Source organism: Perognathus longimembris, chromosome 1, assembly GCF_023159225.1.
Source record: "Perognathus longimembris pacificus isolate PPM17 chromosome 1, ASM2315922v1, whole genome shotgun sequence".
Lineage (NCBI taxonomy): Eukaryota > Metazoa > Chordata > Mammalia > Rodentia > Heteromyidae > Perognathus > Perognathus longimembris.
The window spans coordinates 154,149,365-154,173,289 of record NC_063161.1 but is presented as its reverse complement, the minus strand read 5'-3'; the positions used below and the strand labels follow the sequence as shown (position 1 = coordinate 154,173,289).

Genomic DNA, 23,925 nt, shown 5'->3' with positions numbered 1-23,925 from the left:
CTGAACTTGAAGTTGGTATAGAAGCAGCCAGATCACTGCTTTTCAGACTTAATATGTGTGCAGGATGTCTGGAGAACATGTTAAAATGCAGATTCTGCTTTAGCACGTCTCAAGATTCTGCCTTTATATTAAGCTTGGGTGCTGTTGGGCTGCAGATCCCATTTGGAGTGGTAAGGAGCTGGGTAATAATGATAGTGTCCTTTGCAGTTCTATCTTTGCATGGTGTATTCTGCTTTAAAGCATGTCATGGAGCTACTTACTTTGACCAAACAATTGAGTGATATCTGTTAAGAGACTGGATTATGTAACCTTGTCCTGCTTTCTCCCATATTTTGGAAGGCTATTGTACTATACATAGCTTAAGGTCTGTACTTTCAAGCTTTCCAAATGGATGAGGAAAGAGAACTGTCAGAGCAGTATAATTTTGATTGAATTGTTAAATCTGCAATGGCAAAATTTATTTAAATACTTGTGATATTCTGAACTAACAGAATATTGGTAATCAAATTAAGAATAAGAGATCAAGGCACACTGCTTTGTTGAATGGCAACACTTTTGTACAAAAACTTAAAGATAGTAAAAATATATTTTAAAAAGGAATAAGAGAAAAAAGACATGTTGAAAATTATTATTCAATATATAGTACATAGCTAAGGATTGGGGAGCTTGAGGGATGATGTATGTTTTGGATAAAAGATAAGTGGTATGCTAGAACAGTAGTTTTTGGCTGGGGGTAATTTTGCCTGTCATATTTGGCCATATGAGGCAGAGGTGCTCCTAGTCTCCAGTGGGTAGAGATAAGGAGTACTGCTAAATATACTCCTGTGCCCAGGTAACCCCTGATTCCAAAGAATTGTTAGGCCTAAAAGATGAGTACAGCCAAGACTGAGAAACCCCACTGTAGAGAATTTTCACAAGAATCAGAATGTGGGTCTGGAAATGTGGCTTAGCGGTAGACTTCTTGCCTTGCATGCATGAAGCCCTGGGTTTGATTACTTAGTACCACATAAACAGAAAAAGCCAGAAGTGGTGCTGTGGCTCAAGTGGTAGAGTGCTAGCCTTGAGCAAAAGAAGCTTAAGGACAGAGCTCAGGCCCTAAGTCGAAGCCACAAGACTGGCAAAAAAAAAAAATAAATAAATAAAAAAAAAGAAAGAAAGAAAGAAAGAAAGAAGAAGAAGAAAGAAAGAAAGAAAGAAAGGATTGGGATGTTTTATTGTCGAAAATAATATAGCTAGCTGGATCACCATTTGAAGCCAGGAAAGCCTGTAAGACTCTTATCTCTAACTATCAAAAAAGCTGGAAGTAGAGCTGTGGCTCAAGTGGTAGAGCACTAACCTTCAGCAAAGAAGCTCAAGGGCAGCACTCAGGCCCTGAGTTCAAGCCCCAGGAAACACACACACACACACACACACACACACACACACACACACACACACTATAAAGTAGGATGATGTGTAAGTGCATATCTATAATCTCAGTACTCTGGAAGTTAAAATAAAAGGATTATAAAGTCAAGGCCAGCCTGGGCCCCGTCATGAGGCCCTGACCAAAATAATAACCAGAAAATACAAACAAAATATTCATGAGCATTCCCGCCAATCAAATTTAACCTACATTTACAGTTTGTCATATTTGATTTTAGTCTTTTCTTGTAAAATTATCACCCCATTATTTCTAGTAAAATAGTACATGATGCTTTTGAATTGTAACACTATAGAAAGTTCAGTGATGAAATAATGAACTTCTACCAAATCTCTCTATTTATATCATTGACTATAGGTGAACTTTATCCTAGATGTCCCTGTACATATAGAGGAAGAGATAAAATTGCTTTTTTATAACAGACATTATAGATGTATTAAACTTTCTTTTGAAATAATTTAAACTTACAAGAATAGAATAATTATTCCCCATGTGTCTGTTGCAAACATCAGATTATTCATTGTATCTGTCAGTCTTTTGGTATGTGTCTCTAGACTCTTTGAGCCCTTTTCACATGTACAATTACTGTTTCCCTGATTCATTTTTCCCTCTCCCTTTCTTTATTCTTCTCCTTATCTCCCAGCTCTTTTTTTTTTTTTTTTTGGCCAGTCCTGGGCCTTGGACTCAGGGCCTGAGCACTGTCCCTGGCTTCTTCCCGCTCAAGGCTAGCACTCTGCCACGTGAGCCACAGCGCCGCTTCTGGTCGTTTTTTCTGTATATGTGGGTGCTAGGGCCTCGTGTATCCGAGGCAGGCACTCTTGCCACTAGGCTATATCCCCAGCCCCTATCTCCCAGCTCTTTATGTTTTCTTCCAAATAGGATTTTTTGTTTCTGATGAGATTCAGTGTAGTAAGAGAGCACTAATTCCACAAAGCAAGGAAAATGGGTGTTACCTGGACCAAAACAAAAGCTACCTTCCACAAATATTTCTCATAAATTGTTTTACCTTTCTAGAATATCTTATTCATAACTTTTGTTTTACCTTTCTAGACTATCTTAATCTGTTTGGATATGCCATGTAAGGTAATGAAATACTCATGTCTCATTTTTACTCCATCTATTTTTCAGATGGCCTTTCTCGCCTTTTCCAGTGTTTCTCTGAGCTGTCTTCCTGCTTTGCTGTAGCAATGGCCTCTGGGAACTATTAACAGGAGCATCCCTGCAGGCATCATTCACTTAACTGGTGGTGAGCTTCTTGAGGGCCAGGGCCCGCCTCTCTCTGCCTAATAGCATCAGCATGCCCTCAGTATTCATTACCTGCCTGTTAGTAATCTTGAGGGAACCATGTTGATTGTTTACCAACCAGGGTGTCTGGCATGTGGCAGTTACTTACAGCAGAAACATTTCCAATAGGCACAACAGGTGCGTAGAGAAGACGCTTGTAGATGTTAATGTTTGGCACCAGCATCTATGGGTAGCTTCCATATCAGGGTGTTAAACCGGGAAGTTGGCTGTCACTGGTCACACGCTGTTATTTTCTTATTTTGTATTTTTTTTTTTTTTTTGGCCAGTCCTGGGCCTTGGACTCAGGGCCTGAGCACTGTCCCTGGCTTCTTCCTGCTCAAGGCTAGCACTCTGCCACTTGAGCCACAGCGCCACTTCTGGCCGTTTTCTGTATATGTGGTGCTGGGGAATCGAACCTAGGGCCTCGTGTATCCGAGGCAGGCACTCTTGCCACTAGGCTATATCCCCAGCCCCTATTTTGTATTTTTTTATAATGTGATTTTATGTCCTAGTTAGCCCGATACAGTTTTAGTTTTTGCATAGTCTTGATGTAATTTTTACGAGAAACCCTCCACAGAATTTTGTTTAGAAGGTAAATTAAAATGGTATTTCTCTTCTCATTTAAATATACAACATTTAATGTGTACTAGACAGTCTTCTAAGTACTCTGCATACATTTTCATTTAATCTTTTTGTGTGTGTGCCAGTACTTAGGCTTGTGTCTCCCAGACTTCCATGCTCATTCTTGCTTTGAACCGCAATCCTCAGATTTTAGCCTTGTGGGGCTGTTCCTAGTCTAAAGTGGTCTGGGCACCAGCTTCAAGGCACTTGCACTAGGTCTTCTAGGGGAGGTATTTCACACAGATTGTAACTTTCAAGACATTTATAATTCAGTAAAGGCAGAATTGTAGGTATAAATAACCACAATATAAAGCAACTCAACTATGTGGCAGTCATTTCAGAATTCAGAGAAAAACACAATTTTTTCTGATCTAGGGAGAGTGTATGGAGTTGGTGGCACTGAAATCAGTTTAATAACTGGTGGGTGAAAGTTACTACTGCCTATCTGAGAACAGGGGCCAGGTTTTCCCAGAGCAGAGGTCATTCAGAAGATTAAGACTCGATCATTCTGCAGAAGAGAGTTTGATCAGTTTGACACCCTGTCCTCTGAGAGAAGTCCAGGGCCAGCAGTCCTGCTTTGTTTTTATGTTACTCTTGTCCCTGTGGCCCATTTTGACCCTCTGAGGTTACCAGTAGCAGGAACAAATGGTACTGCCTAGCATCTCATCACTTAAACTTAGTTCCTAGGGCTTGAACTCAGGGCCTGAGCACTGTCCCTGGCTTCTTTTTGCTCAAGGCTAGCACTTTGCCACTTGAGCCACAGCACCACTTCTGGCTTTTTTCTATATATGCGGTGCTGAGGAATGGAACCCAGAGCTTCATGTATATGAGACAAGCACTCTACCACTAGGCCATATTCCCAGTCCCCCGGCTTCTTTTTGCTCAAGGCTAGCACTCTACCACTTGAGCCACAGCACTACTTCTGGCCTTTTCTGTATATGTGGTACTGAAGAATTGAACCCAGGGCTTCATGCATGCTAGGCAAGCACTCTACCACTGAGCCACAATCCCAGTCCCTAACTATTTACTCTTATGGTATCTTAAGAGGATTACATTTGATTGGCACTTACCATGCTAATATGGTAAGATAGAGTTGTTTTCAATAAAGAAATAAAAGTTATACTGAACTGTGAGCTGTGTGATTTAAGGAAACAGCCCACAGTTTTATTTCGGTGGTTCTGGATATTGATGAGGGTCTTTCAGCATGCTAAGCAAGTGCTGTGCTCTAAAACAATTGGGGCTTGAATTCAAGTCAAGTTGGGTGAGGTGGCTAACAGTTACAATCCCAGCTATGTGGGGAGGGGAGGTTTATGTGGCTAGGAGGATGGTGGTATGAGACTGGTCTGAGCAAAAGCAAGGTCCTATCTGAAAGATTACAAGCAAAGGGCTGAGAGCTTGCCTAAAGTGACACAGTACCTGCCTATCAAGTGTAAGACCCTGAGTTAAATCCCAATACTGCCAAAAAAAAGAATCCAAGTCCAATTTGTATTGCATAGCATTGCTTTAACTTTTAATATTAAGATACAGAAGAACAACAGAAGCTGTGATCGCCTTTTATCATAACCTTTTAAAATAAAAGCCATTATGAAATCTAGCTTATCTTAATCAGTCTGTTTATACAAATCATTTTACAGGCCTATCAATAGCACTTTATGCTTGTAGATACAATAAATTCTCCTGAAAGAGAAATCTCATAAGGAGTGCAGGTGGCCTGAATGGTCCCTTGGTGCAAATTTTGAAAAGACAAGTCAGTTCCCTTCAAGTGAACCATATGCTCCCTTTGAGGGTCAGGCAATAAAAGTCATTCCTGCTGGGCTTGGAGAATATGTATGGTGGTTGGACTCTCCTTTGCCTCTTTTATGTAATGTTTAAAAAACAGCAGCTGTGGATTCTGCTTGTCTTTATTTATGAGGAGCCCAGGTACTTCAGTGTTATAGTTCTACACTGAACCTCTCATTTCTCAGCTCACCAAGTCTATACTCGCCTCAGCACCTATTACTCATTCCCTCTGCCTAGATCCTCAGCCATCATCTACTTGGCTTACCCTTTCACTTCATCTTCGTCTCTGCGTCAGTGTCATTCTCTGTGCCTCGCCTTCCGTAGCACTCTTCCTTCCTGCTGTATTTTTTTCGTCCCGCTGCCTACCGCTTGGACTGTTATTTTTGTCTGTTGGTAAAGAGCGTACTGTCTCATTTTGCCGGTTTTGTGGTCTGGTGTATTCTAGCATCTAGAAGGATAGTTACCTTGGTAGTTACTGAGTGAATGAACTAAGGATGGATTGTGATTGACGCTATAAGCTGCCAGCTTTAGTATTTGCCACCTTGGACTGGTGTGTGGCTCACTTGGTTAAAGCATATGCCTCACATGTGGGAGGCCTTGGGTTCCATATTCAGCATCCAGGAAAAAAGATTGCTACCTTTTGTTGGCTATGTGGATAGGAGGATGGTATGTGACTGGGAACCTGTGTGCCATAATACTATAAATATTGTCTATTAGAATATTCATAATAGTTGCATAACTATTATTAGGAGTAAATAGTAGGACACTACCTCTGTAATAGAAACTAAGAAAATTTATAACATTTCCAAAATAAAATACCTCATAATTAGAGTCATTCCTTGAGAGGTAAATCTGACAACCAGAATTCATTTTGTAGGAATTATTACTAGTGATTCTTTTTGTGTGGGCCAGTCATGGGGCTTGAACTAAGGGCCTCATACTCTCATAGTTGATTTATTCTTCTCTTGGCTGGTGCTCTATCACTTGAGACATGCCTCTACTTTCCAATTAGATAAGAGTCTCAGATATTTCTGGGCTGGCTTCCAACCACAGTTCTCAGCTCTCATTCTCCTAAGTAACTAGGATTATAGACAAAAGAAACCAATAATCTGCTCTTTTGGGTCTTAAGAAACTTTTTCTTTCAAAGTGCAGCAGTGATGTTTACTGGACATTGATGAAAGTAAACTATACAACTGGTAGGTGGAGAAGAGAGGGAGGGGCTGCGAGAGAATGAACCGTGAAAGCAAATGTCCTGGATCATTAATTGTAATCCCTCTATACAATCACCTCTATAATCGCATAAGGTCAATTAACTTAAAAATACCTTTTAAACAGATGGTACTAAACAAAAACAAAGTAATTACATATCATCTGAAATGATGAGTAGCCCAGGCTGCCCTTGGACTTAAAAACTCTCTCCTAAACCACCTATATTCCCAGTACAGGGATTACATGTATGTACCCAACTCCAGGTAAAAGCTATTTTCTTTGTTTTTGTGGTGCTGAGAATGAACCAAGGGCCTTAAGCATGATAAGCAAGTGCTACATCCTAAGCCATTGCCAAATAGAGCTCCTTTTTTTTTTTTTTTTTTTTGCCAGTCCTGGGGTTTGGACTTAGGGCCTAAGCACTGTCCCTGGCTTCTTTTTGCTCAAGGCTAGCACTCTGCCACTTGAGCCACAGCGCCACTTCTGGCCTTTTCTGTTTATGTGGTACTGAGGAATGGAACCCAGAGCTTCATGTGTGCTAGGCAAGCACTATACCGCTAAGCCACATTCCCAGCCCCTTTGTGCTTTAAAAAAAAAATCTTGCTATGTAGCCCAGGCTGGCCTTATATATGAACCTTCTGCCTCAGTTTCCTAAGTTACAAATGTGTATCACCATGCCCAGCACCAAATAGAATTTCTCGGGGCTTGAACTCAGGGTCTGGGTACTGTCCCTGAGCCTTTTTGCTCAAGGCTAGGTCTCTACCACTTTGAGCTACAGTGCTACTTCCAATTTTCTGGTGGTTAAATGGAGATAAGAATCTCATGGACTTTTCTGCTTGGGCTGGTTTCAAACCTAGATCCTGTTTTGCTCAAGGCTGGCATTCTGCCACTTAAGCCACAGTGCCACTTTTTCTGTTTATGTGGTACTGAGGAATGGAACCCAGAGCTTCGTGCATGGTAGGCAAGCACTCTACCACTAAGCCACATTCTCAGCCCCTGAACTGTAGGATCTCTATGTCCTTATTTGTCATTGCAGAAAATTTGTAATGTCAGAAATAGACAAATTGAGCAATTGTAAAGTAAGCTTTTTATGTAGGCCCATAAAGGAAATCACCAGACAAGACAACCCAGAGAGGTCAAAGCTTTTTTTGAGAGGGGGAAGCGGTTTCTTCTTAAGGTTGGTCCTAAACTTGCTATATAGCTCAGGATGGCTTTAAACTCTTGTTCCTCTTGTCATAGCCTCCCAAGTGCTGGGATTATAGGCAAGGACCACTAACCCTGGCCAGAGCACCCTTTTTTTTTGGCCAGTCCTGGGGCTTGAATTCAGAGCCTGAGCAGTCCCTGGCTTCTTTTTGCTCAAGGCTAGCACTCTGCCAGTTGAGCCACAGCGCCACCTCTGTCTGGCCTTTTCTATATACGTGAATTGAACCTAGGGCTTCATGTATACGAAGCAAGCACTCTTGCCACTAGGCCATATTTACAGCCCAGAGCACCTCTTTTTATGTCAGTCCTTTTGACTACTATTGATTTTTACTTACACCTCTTTTTATTTCAGTCTTTTTGACTATTATTGATTTTTACTTACATATATGCTATTTTGAAAATATAGAGGTTAACAGTGATGAAAAAAATGGAAATATAACCCATCCAAAAAGTGAAAAGACATAGAAAGGAATAGAAAGGACATAGAAAGGAATAATATATTTGTAAATCATATATCCACTACATTGATCTGGAGTATATAATGAACTCTTATAACGCTGTAATAAACAATACAATCCATTTTTTAAAAAGGGGGCAAAGGATCTAAGTAGCTATTTCTTCCAAGGAAATAAACAAAGCTCCATAAGAACATGAATAGATGCTCAGCATTATTAACCCTTGGGGAAATGTAAATTAAAACCAAGAATGCTGCTTATAGCCTCTGATGGCTAGAATCAAGGAGATGCTAATGACATGATATGGAGATATTCATTAGCTCACACATTGCTGCTTGCAGAAATGGTATAGTTACCTTTGAAAATGGCCTGGTACTTTATAAGATTAAACTTAAGAGTAACTGTGCAACCCAGTAATTCTATGAGGTATATACCCAAGAGAAAAGAAAATAACTACTAGCTGAAACGACTGGTTCAGTGGTAAAAGTGCTTGCTTTTACCAAGCAGGAGGCCCTGAGTTCAAAGTCCAAGTACAACCAAAACATATGTGAAATAACAAAATTTGTACACAATATGCATAGCAACATTATTCACGATAACCAAAAAGTAGAAGCTGCAGTCAGCAAATTACTGAATAAACAAAATGTGTGATATCCACAGGGTGTATCAATTACTACTTCAAGAAATACCTCATTTGGGGAAAGTTTATTTTTAGTCATTTTTACTTTTGGTAATGATACTGGTCTTTGAACTCAGATCCTCACAGTCTCACTTGGCTTTTTTCCCCCCTAAGGCTGATACTCTACCACTTGAGCCATATGCCTCTACTTGCAGTAATAAAGTTTAAAGAGTCCTTTTTCTGTATTTTTATTCTGTTTCTTCATTTATGTTCTTAGTTCTTAATGTTCTTTTCTATACATCCAGATGATACAGTTCTAAATGTAGTTAGCTGGGCGAGAGAAGACAATGTCCACAATGTCCCTTTCTTCTCAGTGAGCCCCATCTCTTTCCCTCTTCATCTTTCCTTCCTGGCACACCCACTTGTACACCTGTTGTATGTGCTCAGTTGGGAATGAGGTAGTCCTTTATTTGCTGCCTCCAGCTCAGTGCATGGGATTGGTCGCCCCCAGATATCTTGTGGGACTGAACTGGAGAAGGTGCCCAAGAAAAACCATAACTATCCTTTCTAGCCAGAACGTGGCTCTGCTATGTGGTGTGAATCTTCTGTGGCTCAGGTAAACTAATCCTAGAGTTTGTGTATTTTGTTTTCCACATTTGGTAGGCAAAATAATGTGATTTTTCTTGGACAATACTTTGCAAATGGCTCTCTAGCTATTCATCACTTGCCCCAAGCCCTAGTTCCTTTGACCCTAGCTTCTCCTCTTCCTACTTTTTAAAACTCTTTGCCATCATGGTAGTAGTAAGGTTCATAAACTCTGTATATTTTGAGGTCAATCTGTGTGCTGGGGGTGAACACTCTTAGCTACACCTCCATCCTGTTTCTCTATGCAGTGATGAATGAGAAGTTTGGAGTCATATAATTAGCATAGTATGTAATTAACTTCAGTAACAAAGATCAGTTGATAAAAACGATTTTAGAAAATATGGTGCATAATTCATGATTTCATGTTGTCCTTGATGCATGAAGATGCCTCCCACTCTGGAAAGGACCAGCTTTTGGAGCTCTGTTACGTGTGCAGATCCAGGAACACCATCTGCACCAAGCTGAGCTTCTTGTTCCTTCTGCACCAGGCGTGGTGACTCGGCACCTCCATCCCACGCACACTCAACCTTTTATTCTATTTGGTAGTTCCTAATCTACATTCTATCTTTTTTAGTATACTTATAACAACTTTACAAGTAACAATTTCAGAATGTCTTATAATTACAAGTCAGTTTTTCATCTATCAGTTCATTTTATGAAATAGAAATTACTAATACTACATTATTGTGGCTGAGCAAACATGATTCCTTTTGGGGGGGGGTGTCATTTGTGGGGCTTGAACTCAGGGCCTGGACACAGTTCCTTAGCTCTTTTGCTCAAGGCTAGTGCTTTACCACTTTGAGCCACAGTTCTAGTTCCAAGTGGTTAATTGGAGATAAGAGTCTCACTGGGACTCTTTCCTGCTTGGGCTGGCTTTGAACTGCGATCCTCAGATCTCACCTTTCTGAGTAGCTAGGATAGGTGTGAGCCAGCGGCTCCCAAGCAAACACATGACTCTGTTATGTTCGTGCTTAACTATGCAGCCATCCTCTCTCTCCGTGTCTTAAAAATGTTAGCACATAAAAAAATGATTTCTTTCATAGAGATCATAGTGACTTTTTTTCTTTTCTTTTTGCCAGTCCTGGGGCTTGAACTCAGGGCCTGAGCACTGTCCCTGGCTTTCTTTTGCTCAAGGCTAGCACTCTACCACTTGAGCCACAGCAGCACTTCTGGCTTTTCTTGTATATGTGGTGCTGAGGAACTGAACCTAGGGCTTCATGTATGCTAGGCAAGCACTCTACCACTAGGCCACATTCCCAGACTCAATCATAGTGGCCTCTCATTCCTATGTATTCCTTTTTTTGTTGTTTTTCTTTTTCCCCTGGTTCCAGGGATTGAACTCAGGGCCTGGGCACTGTCCTTGAGCTTCTTTGTGCTCAAGTTTAATGCTCTACCACTTGAACCAGAGCATTATTTCCAGCCTTTTCTGAGTGGTTTATTGGAGATAAGAATCTTAGGAGTGGCATGGCAAACTGCCACTGTGGCTTGCCAAGTATGCCTGAAGCCCTGGGTTCATTTCCTCAGTACTACATAAACAGAAAAAGCCAGAAGTGGTGCTGTGGCTCAAGATGGAGAGTGCTAGCCTTGAGCAAAAAGAAGCTGGGGGGCTGGGAATGTGGCCTAGTGGTAGAGTGTTGGGCTCGCATACATGAAGCCCTGGGTTCGATTCCTCAGCATCACATATACAGAAAAAGACAGAAGTGGTGCTGTGGCTCAAGTGGTAGAGTGCTAGCCTTGAGCATAAAGAAGCCAGGGACAGTGCTCAGGCCGTGAGTCCCAGGCCCCAGGACTGGCTGCAGGGGGGAAAAATCTTACGGACTTTTCTGCCCTAGGCTGGCTTTCAACTACAGTCCTCAGATCTTAGCTTCCTGAGTAGCTATGATTACAGGCATGAACCATCAACGCCTGGCTTGTATTTTCATTTACTTTTTGAGACTGATCACTGAAATATCACTGACTGATGATGAGGCAGTTTTTCTGTAGATTTTAAGCTCCTTTCATAGCTCATAATTTCATTTTTATCTTTACTACTGTTATGTGAGGTGGATCGGGCAGGTGTAGATTGCTTGTTTTTAAGCATTGACTAAAAGTGGGAGCTGACATTTTTTCACTCACTGTCACATAACTAATAAGCATTAAGCCCAGAATATTTTGTCTTCCCTGCCCTACCCAAGTCTCATCCACTGCCTCTGTGACTGCTCTGGGTTGCTGGATACACTATAAAACATGGCTTTTTCTTGCCAGATTTCTTTCAGACTTTCATGTTTGAAACTCCTTACTCAGAACCAAATCCAGATGAACAGTTTTTCATGTTGCTTTGTTGAAAGACATACTATAAAAAGAAATTGTCAACAAAGCAAGTCAATAACTTGTTCCATTTCCATTACTTAACAGAAGTAGCCATCCCTACTTTCTGCCATTTTGCTTGTTTTTCCATCCTGTAATCTGTGTTACTTCTGTGGGTGAATAGATCTGCCTATTGGTTTCCAGGCTTTTGTAACTTTCTTTCTTTCTTTTTTTTTTTTTTTTTTTTTGCCAGTCCTGGGCCTTGGACTCAGGGCCTGAGCACTGTCCCTGGCTTCTTTTTGCTCAAGGCTAGCACTCTGCCACTTGAGCCACAGCACCACTACTGGCTGTTTTCTATATATGTGGTGCTGGGGAATCGAACCCAGGGCTTCATGTATACGAGGCAAGCACTCTTGCCACTAAGCCGTATTCCCAGCCCCCCCCCCTTTTTTTTTGCGAGTTCTGGAGCTTGAACTCAGAGTCTGAGCACTGTCCCTGGCTTCTTTTTGCTCAAGGCTAGTACTCTACCACTGAGCTATAGAGCCACTTCTGGCCGTTTTCTATATATGTGGTGCTGGGGAATCGAACCAAGGGCTTCATGTATACGAGGCAAGCACTCTCACCACTAAGCCATATTCCCGGCCCCTTTTGTAACTTTCTTTGTCACCAGAGCAAGTGCAAATTTGAGCTGAAATGTGAAATAAACTGAGCAGGTTAAAACAGGAAAAAAAAAAAAAAAAAAAAAACCTTTCACAGCTCAGGAGCCAGAGTCCAAAATTAAGGTGTTGGAGATCTGGTTCCCTCTTTTGGGCTCAGATAGAGAATTTGTTGCATGCCTCTCCCAGCTTCTGCTTGGTGCCAACAATCCTTGGCATTCCTTGGTTTGTGGTTGTGTAATTCCTGTCTGTGCTTTTATCCTCACACGTCTTCCCTGTGTCCCCATATAGCTTTCTTCTCTGTATGTGTCTGTCCCTGACTTCTATGAGGATGACAGTCACATTGGATGAAGACCCTCTCTACTTCAGTGTTACTTCATCTTAACTTACATCATTTTTTTGGCATAAGGCTAATACGCTACCACTTAATCCACAGCTCCACTTACAGCTTTTTTGTTAGTATATTGGAGATAAGAATCTCACAGACTTTCCTGCCTGAGCTGGTTTCAAACTGCAATCCTTAGCTCTCAGCCTCCTGAGTGGCTAGGATTCCAGGCGTGAGTCACTAGCACCTGGGTTAACTTACATCTTAAGGATGTCTTTAAAGTGAGTGAAGTTCCATTCACAGGTGCTAGGATTAGGAGTTCAGTATATCTTTGTTAGGGGGAGATACAATTTGGCCCTCAGTTTTGCCTTTTCGGTCCTCTTTTTCTTACTCCTATGAAATGGTTACCTTTGTGCTTCTCATAAGTAGATTGAACTATGTAAATATTCCCATCCGTTATCTCCCATGTAATTTAATTTTATTCCTAAATCTTAATTTACTATTTATCTTTTAGTTAGCCAGTGAGATTGTGTGTGTTGCCTTATATTCAGTTATAGATTACTTATATAATAAGGAATTTTCTGGATTTGTCTTGTTGACAATAATTAGGATCTGAACTGAGGGACTCACACTTGTTAGGAAGGAGATCTACCACTTTAACCATGCCCTCATCTGTTTTTTTGTTTTATGTTTTTAGTTTCCTGTTATGATAAATGGCCGTGTGTGTGTGTGTGTGTGTGTGTGTGTGTGTGTGTGTGTGTGTCTGTACATGAAACCTAGGGTATTTTGCATGTAAATTAAATTCTCACTGTGCTTTTTCTGCTTCTGGCTGGTGTTCTACCATTTTAGCCATGCCTCCAGCTCAGTATTTTCCTGGTTTATTGGAGATAAGAGTCTTTTGGAGAGCCACATGGTCTCTCTCATATGTGAAAACTTAAAACAAAATACCCATCCAAGAACTAGGCAAGGTGATACTGGTCTGTAATCCCAGCACCGGGGTATACTGAGGCAAGAATCTAGCCTAGGCCACGTAGAAAGACCTTATCAAAAAATAGTCAGGTGCCAGTGGCTCCCACCTATAATCCTAGCTACCCCAGAGGCTGAGATCTGGGAATCATTGTTCAAAGCCAGACTGGGCAGGAAAGGGCATGAGAGTCTTCTCTCCAGTTAACTACCAAAAAGCTGGAAGTGGAGCTGTGGCTCAAAGTGTTAGAGTGCTGGTCTTGAGCATAATAACTCAGAGTACCTAGACCCCAGATTTAAGCCTCAGGACCAGCACAAAAGTAAATTAATAAATAAGAAAGAAAATGACTTTGAAAAGTGATCTGAAGTACCCTTTTCTTCTGGAATTTTCTTTTGCATATCTCTTTCCTAATAAACTTTTCTATGCATATTGTATGCATGTGTGGGAAAAAAAAAAGAGTCTTTTGGACTTTTCTGCCTGATTGGCTTCCAACCATCATCTTCTGAGTGTCAGCCACGTGAGTAGCTAGGATTGATTATGTAGGGAGCCACTGTTGTTGACTTGGTTTGTTTTTTGAGATAAAGTATGTTATATAGCTGGCCTTGAACTTACTATGAGGCCAAGGCTTTCTACAAACTCAAGATCCTTCTGCCTCAGCTTCCTGAGTCCTGGAATTACAGACCTAAACCACTAGCATCTAACTTTTTATGGATTTTGACCTATAATTTCTCTTGTTTTAGAGTGTCCTTTTTTTTTTTGACCAGTCCTGGGCTTGAACTCAGCTCCGGGACACTGTCCCTGAGCTTCTTTTGATCAAGGTTAACACTCTACCACTTGAACCACAGTGCCACCTCCACATTTTTTCTCTTTATGTGGTACTGAGGAATCAAACCCAGGGTTTCATGCATGCTAGGCAATCACTCTACCACTCAGCTACATTCCCAGCCATGTGCTTTGATTTTGATGTCAGAGTTTGTTAATCACATCCAAATGGTAACTATATTTGAATGCATGTTCACATTAACTTGAGGTTGAGAAGTGTTTCAGGCCAAGGGGGATGGCTTGTGCCAGTAATCCTAGCTTCTCAGGAGGCAGAGTTGGGGAAGATCTCCATTTTTGGCCACACTGACAAAAAATAGTGACCCTCTCATCTTAGCCAATAAATAGCAAAGTATGGTTGTGTGCTCCTGTCATCCCAGCTATGCAGGAAGCAAAATAAGGAGAATTATGATCCAGGCTTTCCCAGACGTAACTGCAAAACCCTATTTGAACAAAAAGGTAAAAAGGTGTGGCCCAAGTGGTAGAGTCTCTACTTAACCAAACATGAAGCTCTTGAGTTCAAACCAGAGTACTGCATAAGAGAAAAAGAAATACAATGATGCTAGTATTCCTTTTAATTACTTCCTAATTCTTCTTTAAGAATAACTTCCATCCTGATGGTATACTGTGTCTTGGAACAAGATAGAATCTATTACTTTGTGTTTGTGCTTTTTTTTTTTTAAATCAGCATTCTGTTAGGCTCGTCATTTATTGCAGAGTACTGTAGTTCTTTTTTCATTGTACTCTATCTTTCCACTTACGCATTTTGTAAGCAACAGATACTTGGTTGTTTTCAGGTTTTGACAATTAAAAATTTGCACGTCTGTGAGCATCCTTTTTTTTTTTGCCAGTCCTGGGCTTGTACTCAGGGCCTGAGCACTGTCCCTGGCTTCTTTTGCTCAAGGCTAGCACTCTGCCACTTGAGCCACAGTGCCACTTCTGGCTTTTTCTATATATGTGGTGCTGGGGAATCGAACCCAGGGCTTCAGGTATACGAGGCAAGCACTGTTGCCACTAGGCCATATTCTCAGCCCCTGTGAACATCCTTGTAAGTATCTTTTAGTACCCATAGGTTACATAGCTTCTCATATAGCCCTGATTTCTAAATCAGAGACTTCATTTTCTTTTTCTTTGTGCCAGTCCTGGGGCTTGAACTCAGAGCCTGGGCACTGTCTCTGAGCTTTTATGCTCAAGTCTAGCACTCTACCATTTGAGCCACAGCTCTTCTGGCTTTTTTGGTGGTGAGTTGAAGATAAGAGTCTTGCTGACTTTCTTGCCTGAGCTGGATTCAAACCTCAATCCTCAGATTTCAACTTCTTGAGTAGCTAGGATTACAGGTATGAGCCTCTGGTGCCCAGCCAGAAGCTTCATTTTTTTTTTTAAAGTGAAGTTTTTAGAAAGATTTTTTAAATTAGTGTATATTAGTTGTACATGGGGTTTCAAGTACCATTTTCTTGCACGAATAAATGGACCCCATCAATCTCACCTCCTCTATCACTGTTCCTTCTACCTTAAGACAATTTCAACTGTTACTTTTCGTTCTGTTTCCATGCATGCATATTAAATACTTGAACTATATTGATCCTCATTCACCCTTTCCACTCACTCTTCTACCCTTGATCTCTCCCCAACCTGTTTTACTTTCCTGTCATTTATTTGCTTTATTATATATTAATTGTACTAATGGGTTTTACCATGGTATTTCCCACATGCATATGTTATATTGTTCCTCTCTTTGCCTTTCCCTTCACCCTGTTGTTTAACAGCTTATAGTGAGATTTTTCTTCAACTGTCTTCATACATAGTTGCAAAGTATTTTCATATTATTCACCATCCTTCATTTTCTTTCCCTCTCCCATCCCCCTCACCTCTCCAACACTCATAGTTACAGTCAGGTTCTGTGTGTGTGCGTGTGTGTGTGTGTGTGTAATATCTCTATCTATATCTGTCTGTAAAGTCTAAATTTCACAAGTGAATAAAACATGGAATATTTGGCCTTGAACTAGGTTTATCTTGATAACATGATCTCCAGCTTCACTCACTTTCTTGCAAATAACATAATTTCATTTTTCTTTATGGCTGAATAATATTCTGTGGTATTAGAATATTACATTTATTAGAATATATTAACATATATTTAATATAATATATGTAATACAGTATGGTGTGTGGAATATTTTTTATTCTTAGTTGTTGGGCCTCTCAGTTGATTCTATCATTTGGCTATTGTGAACAGAAATGTAATAAATAAGGGTATACAGGTATTCTTCTTATATATTGGTTTACACTCATTTAGAAGCATGGCTAAGGGTGGTATTGTGGAGTTATAAGGTAGGTCTGTTTTCAGGTTTTTGAGGAACCTCCATAGTGATTTCCATAGTGGTTGTATAAAGTGGCTTTATTTTGAGATTTCTCTGAGGACTAATGACATGCAGGGCCCTTTCATTTAAAAAAATATTTTTATTATCTTTAAGTAGTTATACAAAGGAGTTGCCATCCAACAAAGCAGTTTATGCCTCTTGATCAATGTCATCCCTTTCAACATTCTCAGTCACCCCTCCCACCCCACCCCTTCCTAATTTTTCTTAATTTTTAGGTTATATATTGAAATTTTTTGCCATTTAACAAAGCAGTTTATGGATACAATACGTCTTGATCTATGTCATCCCGTCAACATCTTCAACCCCCTTCGGCCCCACCCCTTCCTTTATTTTTCTCAGTTCTACGGTATGTGCATTTTTTCTGGCTTCCCCCATTCTTCTACCTCTCTCCCCTTGGCCTTCCCCCCTGCAAGTGCCCATTTACTGGTACTTATTTTGTTGTAGTATTTGTGCTCTTCATTGAGTCTCCACCTCTCCAATCTATAATCTCTGCTTAATTTTCTCTCTTTGGTTTGTTTTACTGTTGGTTTTTTTTTTTTAAGGAATTATTCACTTATTTTGGCGTTCGTGTCCTTTTGAGGCAAAATAACCACAAGGATTAGAAAGATAATATAAGACCAAGCACAGATGCACCTTGAGCCATGAAGCAGGTGGATGAACCCGAGCAAGCACCCACATACGGCAGTGCGTGTCAAGGAGTGATGGGTGAAAGCTGTTAGAGTGTGAACATTTGTCTAATAGGGTGGATGAAAAACTAAGGCTCTTCCTCTGTGTCCCCTTCCAAAAGGGTTTGGTTTTCTTTCTTAGTCTTTATATGTTTTCCCTTTTCCTTTATGTAATATTGTATCAAGCTTGATGTTGGCATCGAGAACTCCTGTATTCCCAGCACTCAGGAGGCTGATTCTAGGCCAGCCTGGACCACATAGTGAGACCATGACCCCAAAAACGTAGGAGACAACCAACAAAAACTATCAGCTGCATTCACATCTCATGGGGAAATATATCCACATTTCACCAGAAAGTGATTTTTGCTGTAATTTTATGTGTTCTTTATGAACATTACTCTCTTTCTGTTCCTCATTTCCTGATTTTTTTTCTTTATTTTGAGTCAGATTTTTTTTAACCAAATCTGCACTGCATCTGTTGAGCAACCAGCTTTTGATTTTTGTCCTTCATTTTACTTACATGGTGATTACAGTGATTGATTTTCAAATATCAAATCAACTTTGCATTCCTAAAATAAGCCCAATTTTGTCATGTCCTTTTTATATATTGCTGAATTGGATTTGCTAGCATTTGGTTTGGTATATTCACATCTATTCATTAGTGAGAATGGCCTATAATGTTCCTTCTTCTTAATATCCTTGTTAAGTTTTAAATATAATAGCCCCAGGAAATAAGTTGGGCAATGATGCTTCTTGTATATTCTGTAAGAGTTTGTTTAAGATGGGACTTCTTTTTTTCCTTCTTTAAATGTTTAGCCGTCTGGCTTTCATCATGTTTGAGGCTTTCAGTTAGGCAGTTAGGCTGTTAATTTCTTCTTCTCCCCCCGCCCCCCATTTGTTGTTGTTGTATTGAAGATTGAACCCAGAACTTTATACCTGTAAGCACTCTACCACTTGAGTGTGATTTTTAGTCTTCCCTTTCCTCCTCCTTTTCCTCCTCCTCCTTCTTCTCCTCCTCTTTCTTCTTTTCTTTTTCTTTTGCTGTTCTGGGGATTGAACTCAAGGCTGAGAAGGAGAACTGAACCTAGAGCTTGATAGGCAGATACTCTACCTCTTGAACCATGTCTCCAGCACTTTTTTTGTATTGGTTATTTTTGAGGTATGGTATTGCTTTATGCCCAGGTCCACCTGGGTTGTGATCCTCCTATTTGTGTTTCCCTTTGTTGGTGAGGATGAACAGGTACATGCTACTACACCCAGTCATCGATTAAAGTGGAGTATTGCTAACTTAGGCCTGAGCTGGCCTCAAACCAAGATCTTCTGATCTCTACCTCCCAAGTAGCGAGGACTAAAGGCTTTAGCTGCTGCTTTTGGTTTCTCCTGGCTTCTATTCCTCCTCTTTTTCTCTTCTGTTTCTACTTCTTTGCTTCATCTGCTGCTTCTTTTTTGTAAGTGGATACTGGAGATTGAACCTAGAACCTTACATGTGCTAAGCAAGTACTCTACTACTTGATCCAAATTTCTAACCCTTTATTTTGTATTTGACACCGGATCTAATTAAGTTTGTCTGCCCTTAAACTTTTGAGGCTTGTCTTAAACTCAAGCTTAACAATAATAAAATATTTTTGACAGTTTTCTCATACTCTTCATATACTAAATGTAGTCACATAAACTTATTGTCCCAAAGAGTTCTGTGTATAAACGAGAAGGTGTTTTTTTTTGTTTTGTTTTTTTTTTTTGACCAGTCCTGGGTCTTGGACTCAGGGCCTGAGCACTGTCCCTGGCTTCTTCTTGCTCAAGGCTAGCACTCTGCCGCTTGAGCCACAGCGCCACTTCTGGCCATTTTTTTCTGTATATGTGGTGCTGGGGAATTGAACCCAGGGCCTCATGTATACGAGGCAAGCACTCTTGCCGCTAGGCTATATCCCCAGCCCCGAGAAGGTGTTTTTTTTTTAAATTAAGCATAGCTTAGTATTTTAAAGTTATCAGATTAATATAGTTCTAGATTACATACTTTGGGTTAAATAAATGTAGTTTTAATCTATGCCTCTGTTCCTTTTCTACTGATGTATCCTTACATTGTTTCCCCAACTTCTAAGGATGTAAGTTAGTAACTGGTATTCTGACAAGTTCTTAATTTCCATTTTTTAGGACTTTTAAGTATTTTCCTTTCCTTTGTGTGTGCGTATGTGTATGTGTGTGTGTATTCCTGTGCTGAGGGTTGAACTCAGGAAGACTTGTGTTCTTAATTGGCTTTTTCTGCTGAAGACTACCACTCTGCCACTTGAGCCACACCTCTACTTCCAACTTTTTGCTGATTAATTAAAGATAAGAGTTTCATGGATTTACCTGGGCTAACTTCAAACTGTGATCCTCAGGTCTCAGCCTTCTGAGTAGCTAGTATTATTTTTCATTTTATGCTGCCATAATGAAATACTGAGATGTTTTCCATTTTTAGGGTCATTTTCCAGGATAGATTTGGAGAATGAGTTAAATAGATAAATAAATGGAAAGGATTGATATGTTAGGTTGTTTACCTAGGAATTAACTCATAGAAGAGTGCATAGAAAAGAACAGGCATTTATCTGATGAAAGAATAGAATAAAAATTGCTTTCTAGCATGGTTATACACTTTTTTTTTCCAATCCTGGGGTTTGGACTCAGGGCCTCGGCACTATCCCTGAGCTTCTTTTGCTTTGCCACTTGAGCCACTGCACCACTTCTGGCTTTTTCTGTTTATGTTGTACTGAGGAATCTAACCTAGGGCTTCATGCATGCTAGACACTCTCCCTCTAAGCCATATTCCCAGCCTTCAACACTGTCTTATGTTTACATTATTTTGATTTGAGTGTAATTAGAAAATACTCTGTCTATCTTAGGGAAAAATGCTATGAGATGATTGGTGTAACACAATATGAAGGGCTATGCCTGGAATTCCTAAACTGAGAAGGCTGACACAAGGATTGCAACTTTGAGCCATGCTCTAGCTACATAAGTGAGAGTCTGTACCAAAATAGCAACAAAAATGATATAACTAAAATCTTCTTCTCTTTTGTTTTTTTTACCAACTGTTAAATGGACATTTTTTTCCTCAATAGGACTGAATTTGCTGTTAAAGAAATCATGTCCTCTGGAGGTGCTGAGGATGACATCCCCCAAGGAGAGAGGAAAACAGTTACAGACTTCTGTTACCTTCTCGATAAATCGAAGCAGCTGTTCAATGGGCTGAGGTCAGTGGACTCTTGATGCTTCAGTGTTTTCTCTACTTTTGCTTTTTACTGGGTGATCTGTGGTGAGTACCTGAAAGTCACAGTTAGGATGTTATGTAAATACCTGTATTAGTGAAGTGATCATCGTTTTGTTTTCCTTTGACACTATTCTTAGATGGGGAAAAAAACGGCAAAAGAGGAAATCCTATTTTACTCAAGTTCAGAACTAGATAGTTTTTGTGGTAGTGGCAAATGGTTTTGTGTACACTATTCACTCACACCTGATTGGCATTTCATTCTATATTTAGGCAACTGGAAGTGGAGACTTGTGGGCAGTTTTGCACATTTTTTATTTCTTTTGTTCTTTTGTTCTTTCTTTTTCTTAGGGTAGTCTACTTACTAAGGTTCTAGAAAGGGTTGTTTCTGCTTGAGTTGGGTGTGTCTTGGGCAGAATAAACACTATATAATATGTGTTTTGGGTGTGATGGAAATAATTTTGCACCATTTTGTTCAGTCCTTGAGATTCTTAACATCATACTCTTTGTTTAGTTCTTGTCATACACGAAATAGGTAAAGTACTAAAGGTGAGCAGGATTTGTATTTGGAAATTGTACAGGAATGAATAACTCTTCGAAGAAGAGTTCTTTTACTTTACAAATTGTTATACTAAAAGTATCATCTTTGTCTCCTAATTTACAATTGTCTTACAAACCCAAAATTTGCAGTGTACTGGCAAAGGATTTTTCTTTTTTTTGGCCAGTCCTGGGCCTTGGACTCAGGGCCTGAGCACTGTCCCTGGCTTCCTTTTTGCTCAAGGCTAGCACTCTGCCACTTGAGCCACAGCGCCACTTCTGGCCATTTTCTTTATATGTGGTGCTGGGGAATCGAACCCAGGGCCTCATGTATACGAGGCAAGCTCTCTTGCCACTAGGCCATATCCCCAGCCCCTGGCAAAGGATTTTTCATTTTGAGTTTTTTTTCTCTCCTTTCTCTCTCTCTTCCTGCTCCCTTCCCTTTCTCTCTCTCTCTCTCTCTTTTTTTTTTGCCAGTCCTGAGGCTTGAACTTAGGGCCTGAGCATTGTCCCTGGCTTCATTTTGCTCTACCACTTGAGCTACAGCGCCATTTCTGGCTTTTTCTATATGTGTGGTGCTGAGGAATGGAACCTAGGGCTTCATGTATTGGAGCCAAGCACTCTCCCACTAGGCCACATTCCCAGCCCCCCTTCCTCTGCCTTCCTCTCCCCTCTTCCCTTCCCCCTCCCTCCCTCACCATCGTGGGACTTAAACTCAGTGCCTGAATGCTATCCCTGAGCTTTTGTGCTCAAGGCAAGTGCTCTGTCCTTGACCCATAACTCCACTTCTGGCTTTTTGGTTGTTAATTGCAGATGCGAATCTCACAGAATTTCCAGGCTGGCTTCAAACCGAGATACTCAGATCTCAGTTTCCTGAGTAGCTAGGATTACAGGTGTGAAGCACTGACCTTACCGGTTGCTTTTTTTTCCTTCTTCTTTTCCTTGGTAGTACAGAAATTTGAACTCAGGGTCTTGTGCTTGTTATGTAGGCACTATACATAACATTTGAGACTTGTCCTCAACCCTGCTTTGGTTCATTTTGGAAGAAGGGTTTGTGTTTATGCTGGGCTGGTGTTCTCCTGGACCACTCTTCTTCTATTTACATTTCCTATGTAGCTAGGACATCAGGCATGACTCGTCATGCCCAGCTTTTTACTGGTTGAGTGAGAAGTCTCACTAACTTTTTGCTTAGGCTGGTTCCAAACTATGATCCTCCCCCAGTTTGTGACTCTGAAGTAACTAGGATTACAGGTGAGAGCCATTGTGGGCTTTTATCCCTTATTTATATACAAGCATATTCTATTTATTGAACATTTAATCAGCACCTAGTATGTACCACGTTCTGTGTTAGGTATAGAAAATGTTGGGTACTGGTTGGCTCAACGCCTGTCATCCTAACTATTCAGGAGGCTGAGATCTGAGGATCATGTTTCAAAGCCAGCTGGGCCAGAAAAGTCCATGAGACTCTTATCTCCAGTAAACTTCAGAAGAAGCTAGAAGTGGTGCTGAGGCTCAAGTGGTAGAGTGCTAGCCTTGAGCACTCTAGAAGAAGTTCAGGGACACTCCCAGGACCTGAGTTCAAGTCTCAGGACCATCAAAAAAGAAAAGAAAATGCAGAGACAAAATTGCCCATCTATTCTCTCAAATACTTCTTGAGGGAATTATAAAAATAAAATCGGATATCTTTCTTCTCTCTGCTGGACTGACTTAGTCTATCTATGCATTTCTCTCCTAACTCTGCATGCCTATGGAAATGATGGCAAAGAACAAGTTAAAGGCAAGATGTATACACAGAGCAGGAAGACATTTGAAATCTCACTTGAAAATCCCTGAGATGGGGCTGGGAATGTGGCTCAGTGGTAGAATGCTTGCCTAGCATGCATGAAGCCCTAGGTTCAATTCCTCAGTGCCATATAAACAGAAAAAGCTGGAAGTGGCACTGTGGCTCAAGTGGTAGAGCTAGCCTTGAGCACAGAAAGGCTCAGGGACAGAACCCAGGCTCTGAGTTCAAGCCCTAGGACTGGCAAAAAAGAATTTTTAAAAAATCACCATGAGTTTCTGTCTCCTGGGCTCTCTTAATGGATGAACATAGTTCCATTTAGTCTCATTCTTCTTCCTCTTCCAGCTTTCCAGAGCTGAGTTTATCCACAGTAAAACTCACCCACTCAAAGTTTACAGTCACATGATTTACTATGTTTACTATTGTGCTACTCACCCCACAGTCTAACATTAGAACATTTTGCTCATTCCCCAAAGAAGCCCAGTACCTAGTAAAAGTGCCCCAGATCCTCACCCCTGGCAACCACTACTCTATTTTTTGTCTCTATGGATTTATTTATTTTGGACATTCATATATGTGGAATCAAATACTGTGTGCTCTTTTATGACTAGTTCCTTTCATTTAGCATAGTGTTGCAATACATGATACTTCATTCTTCTTTCTGGTTAATGTTGTAGCACAAGGATTTACTGCATCTTGTTTGTCTAGCCACATGTTGTAGATATTCTGGTTGTTTTGCACTGGGGGCTATTATAGATGATGGTGCTATGAGCATCTGTGCACAGGTGTGTCTTGGATACAGGCTTTATAATTGTGTGGTCATATAGCAAGGAGTGGAAGAGCCAATTATTCCAATATTGGTGCAAAGTGTGTTTTAACCTTCAACCCCCTCTCCCCCCAGTCCTGGTCCTTGAACTCAAGGCCTGAGCACTGTCCCTGGCTTCTTTTTGCTCAAGGCTAGCACTCTGCTACCTGAGCCACAGCGCCACTTCTGGCCATTTTCTGTATATGTGGTGCTGAGCTGTTTGCCAAA

The 23,925-nt window shown here is 40.6% G+C and overlaps 1 protein-coding gene across 3 annotated transcripts in view; it reads left to right on the top strand.

Moving 5' to 3' along the window:
- Positions 1-23,925, top strand: part of Scai (suppressor of cancer cell invasion) — a 113,136-nt gene that overhangs the window by 43,609 nt on the left and 45,602 nt on the right. For 2 of the 3 annotated variants that reach the window (XM_048342687.1, XM_048342706.1), the window contains exon 3: positions 20,430-20,561. In XM_048342687.1, coding sequence (XP_048198644.1) covers positions 20,430-20,561 — 132 coding nt within the window. Of the gene's footprint in view, positions 1-2,551; positions 2,670-20,429; positions 20,562-23,925 lie in introns of all 3 variants that reach the window. The other variant, XM_048342697.1, reaches the window with a different exon arrangement.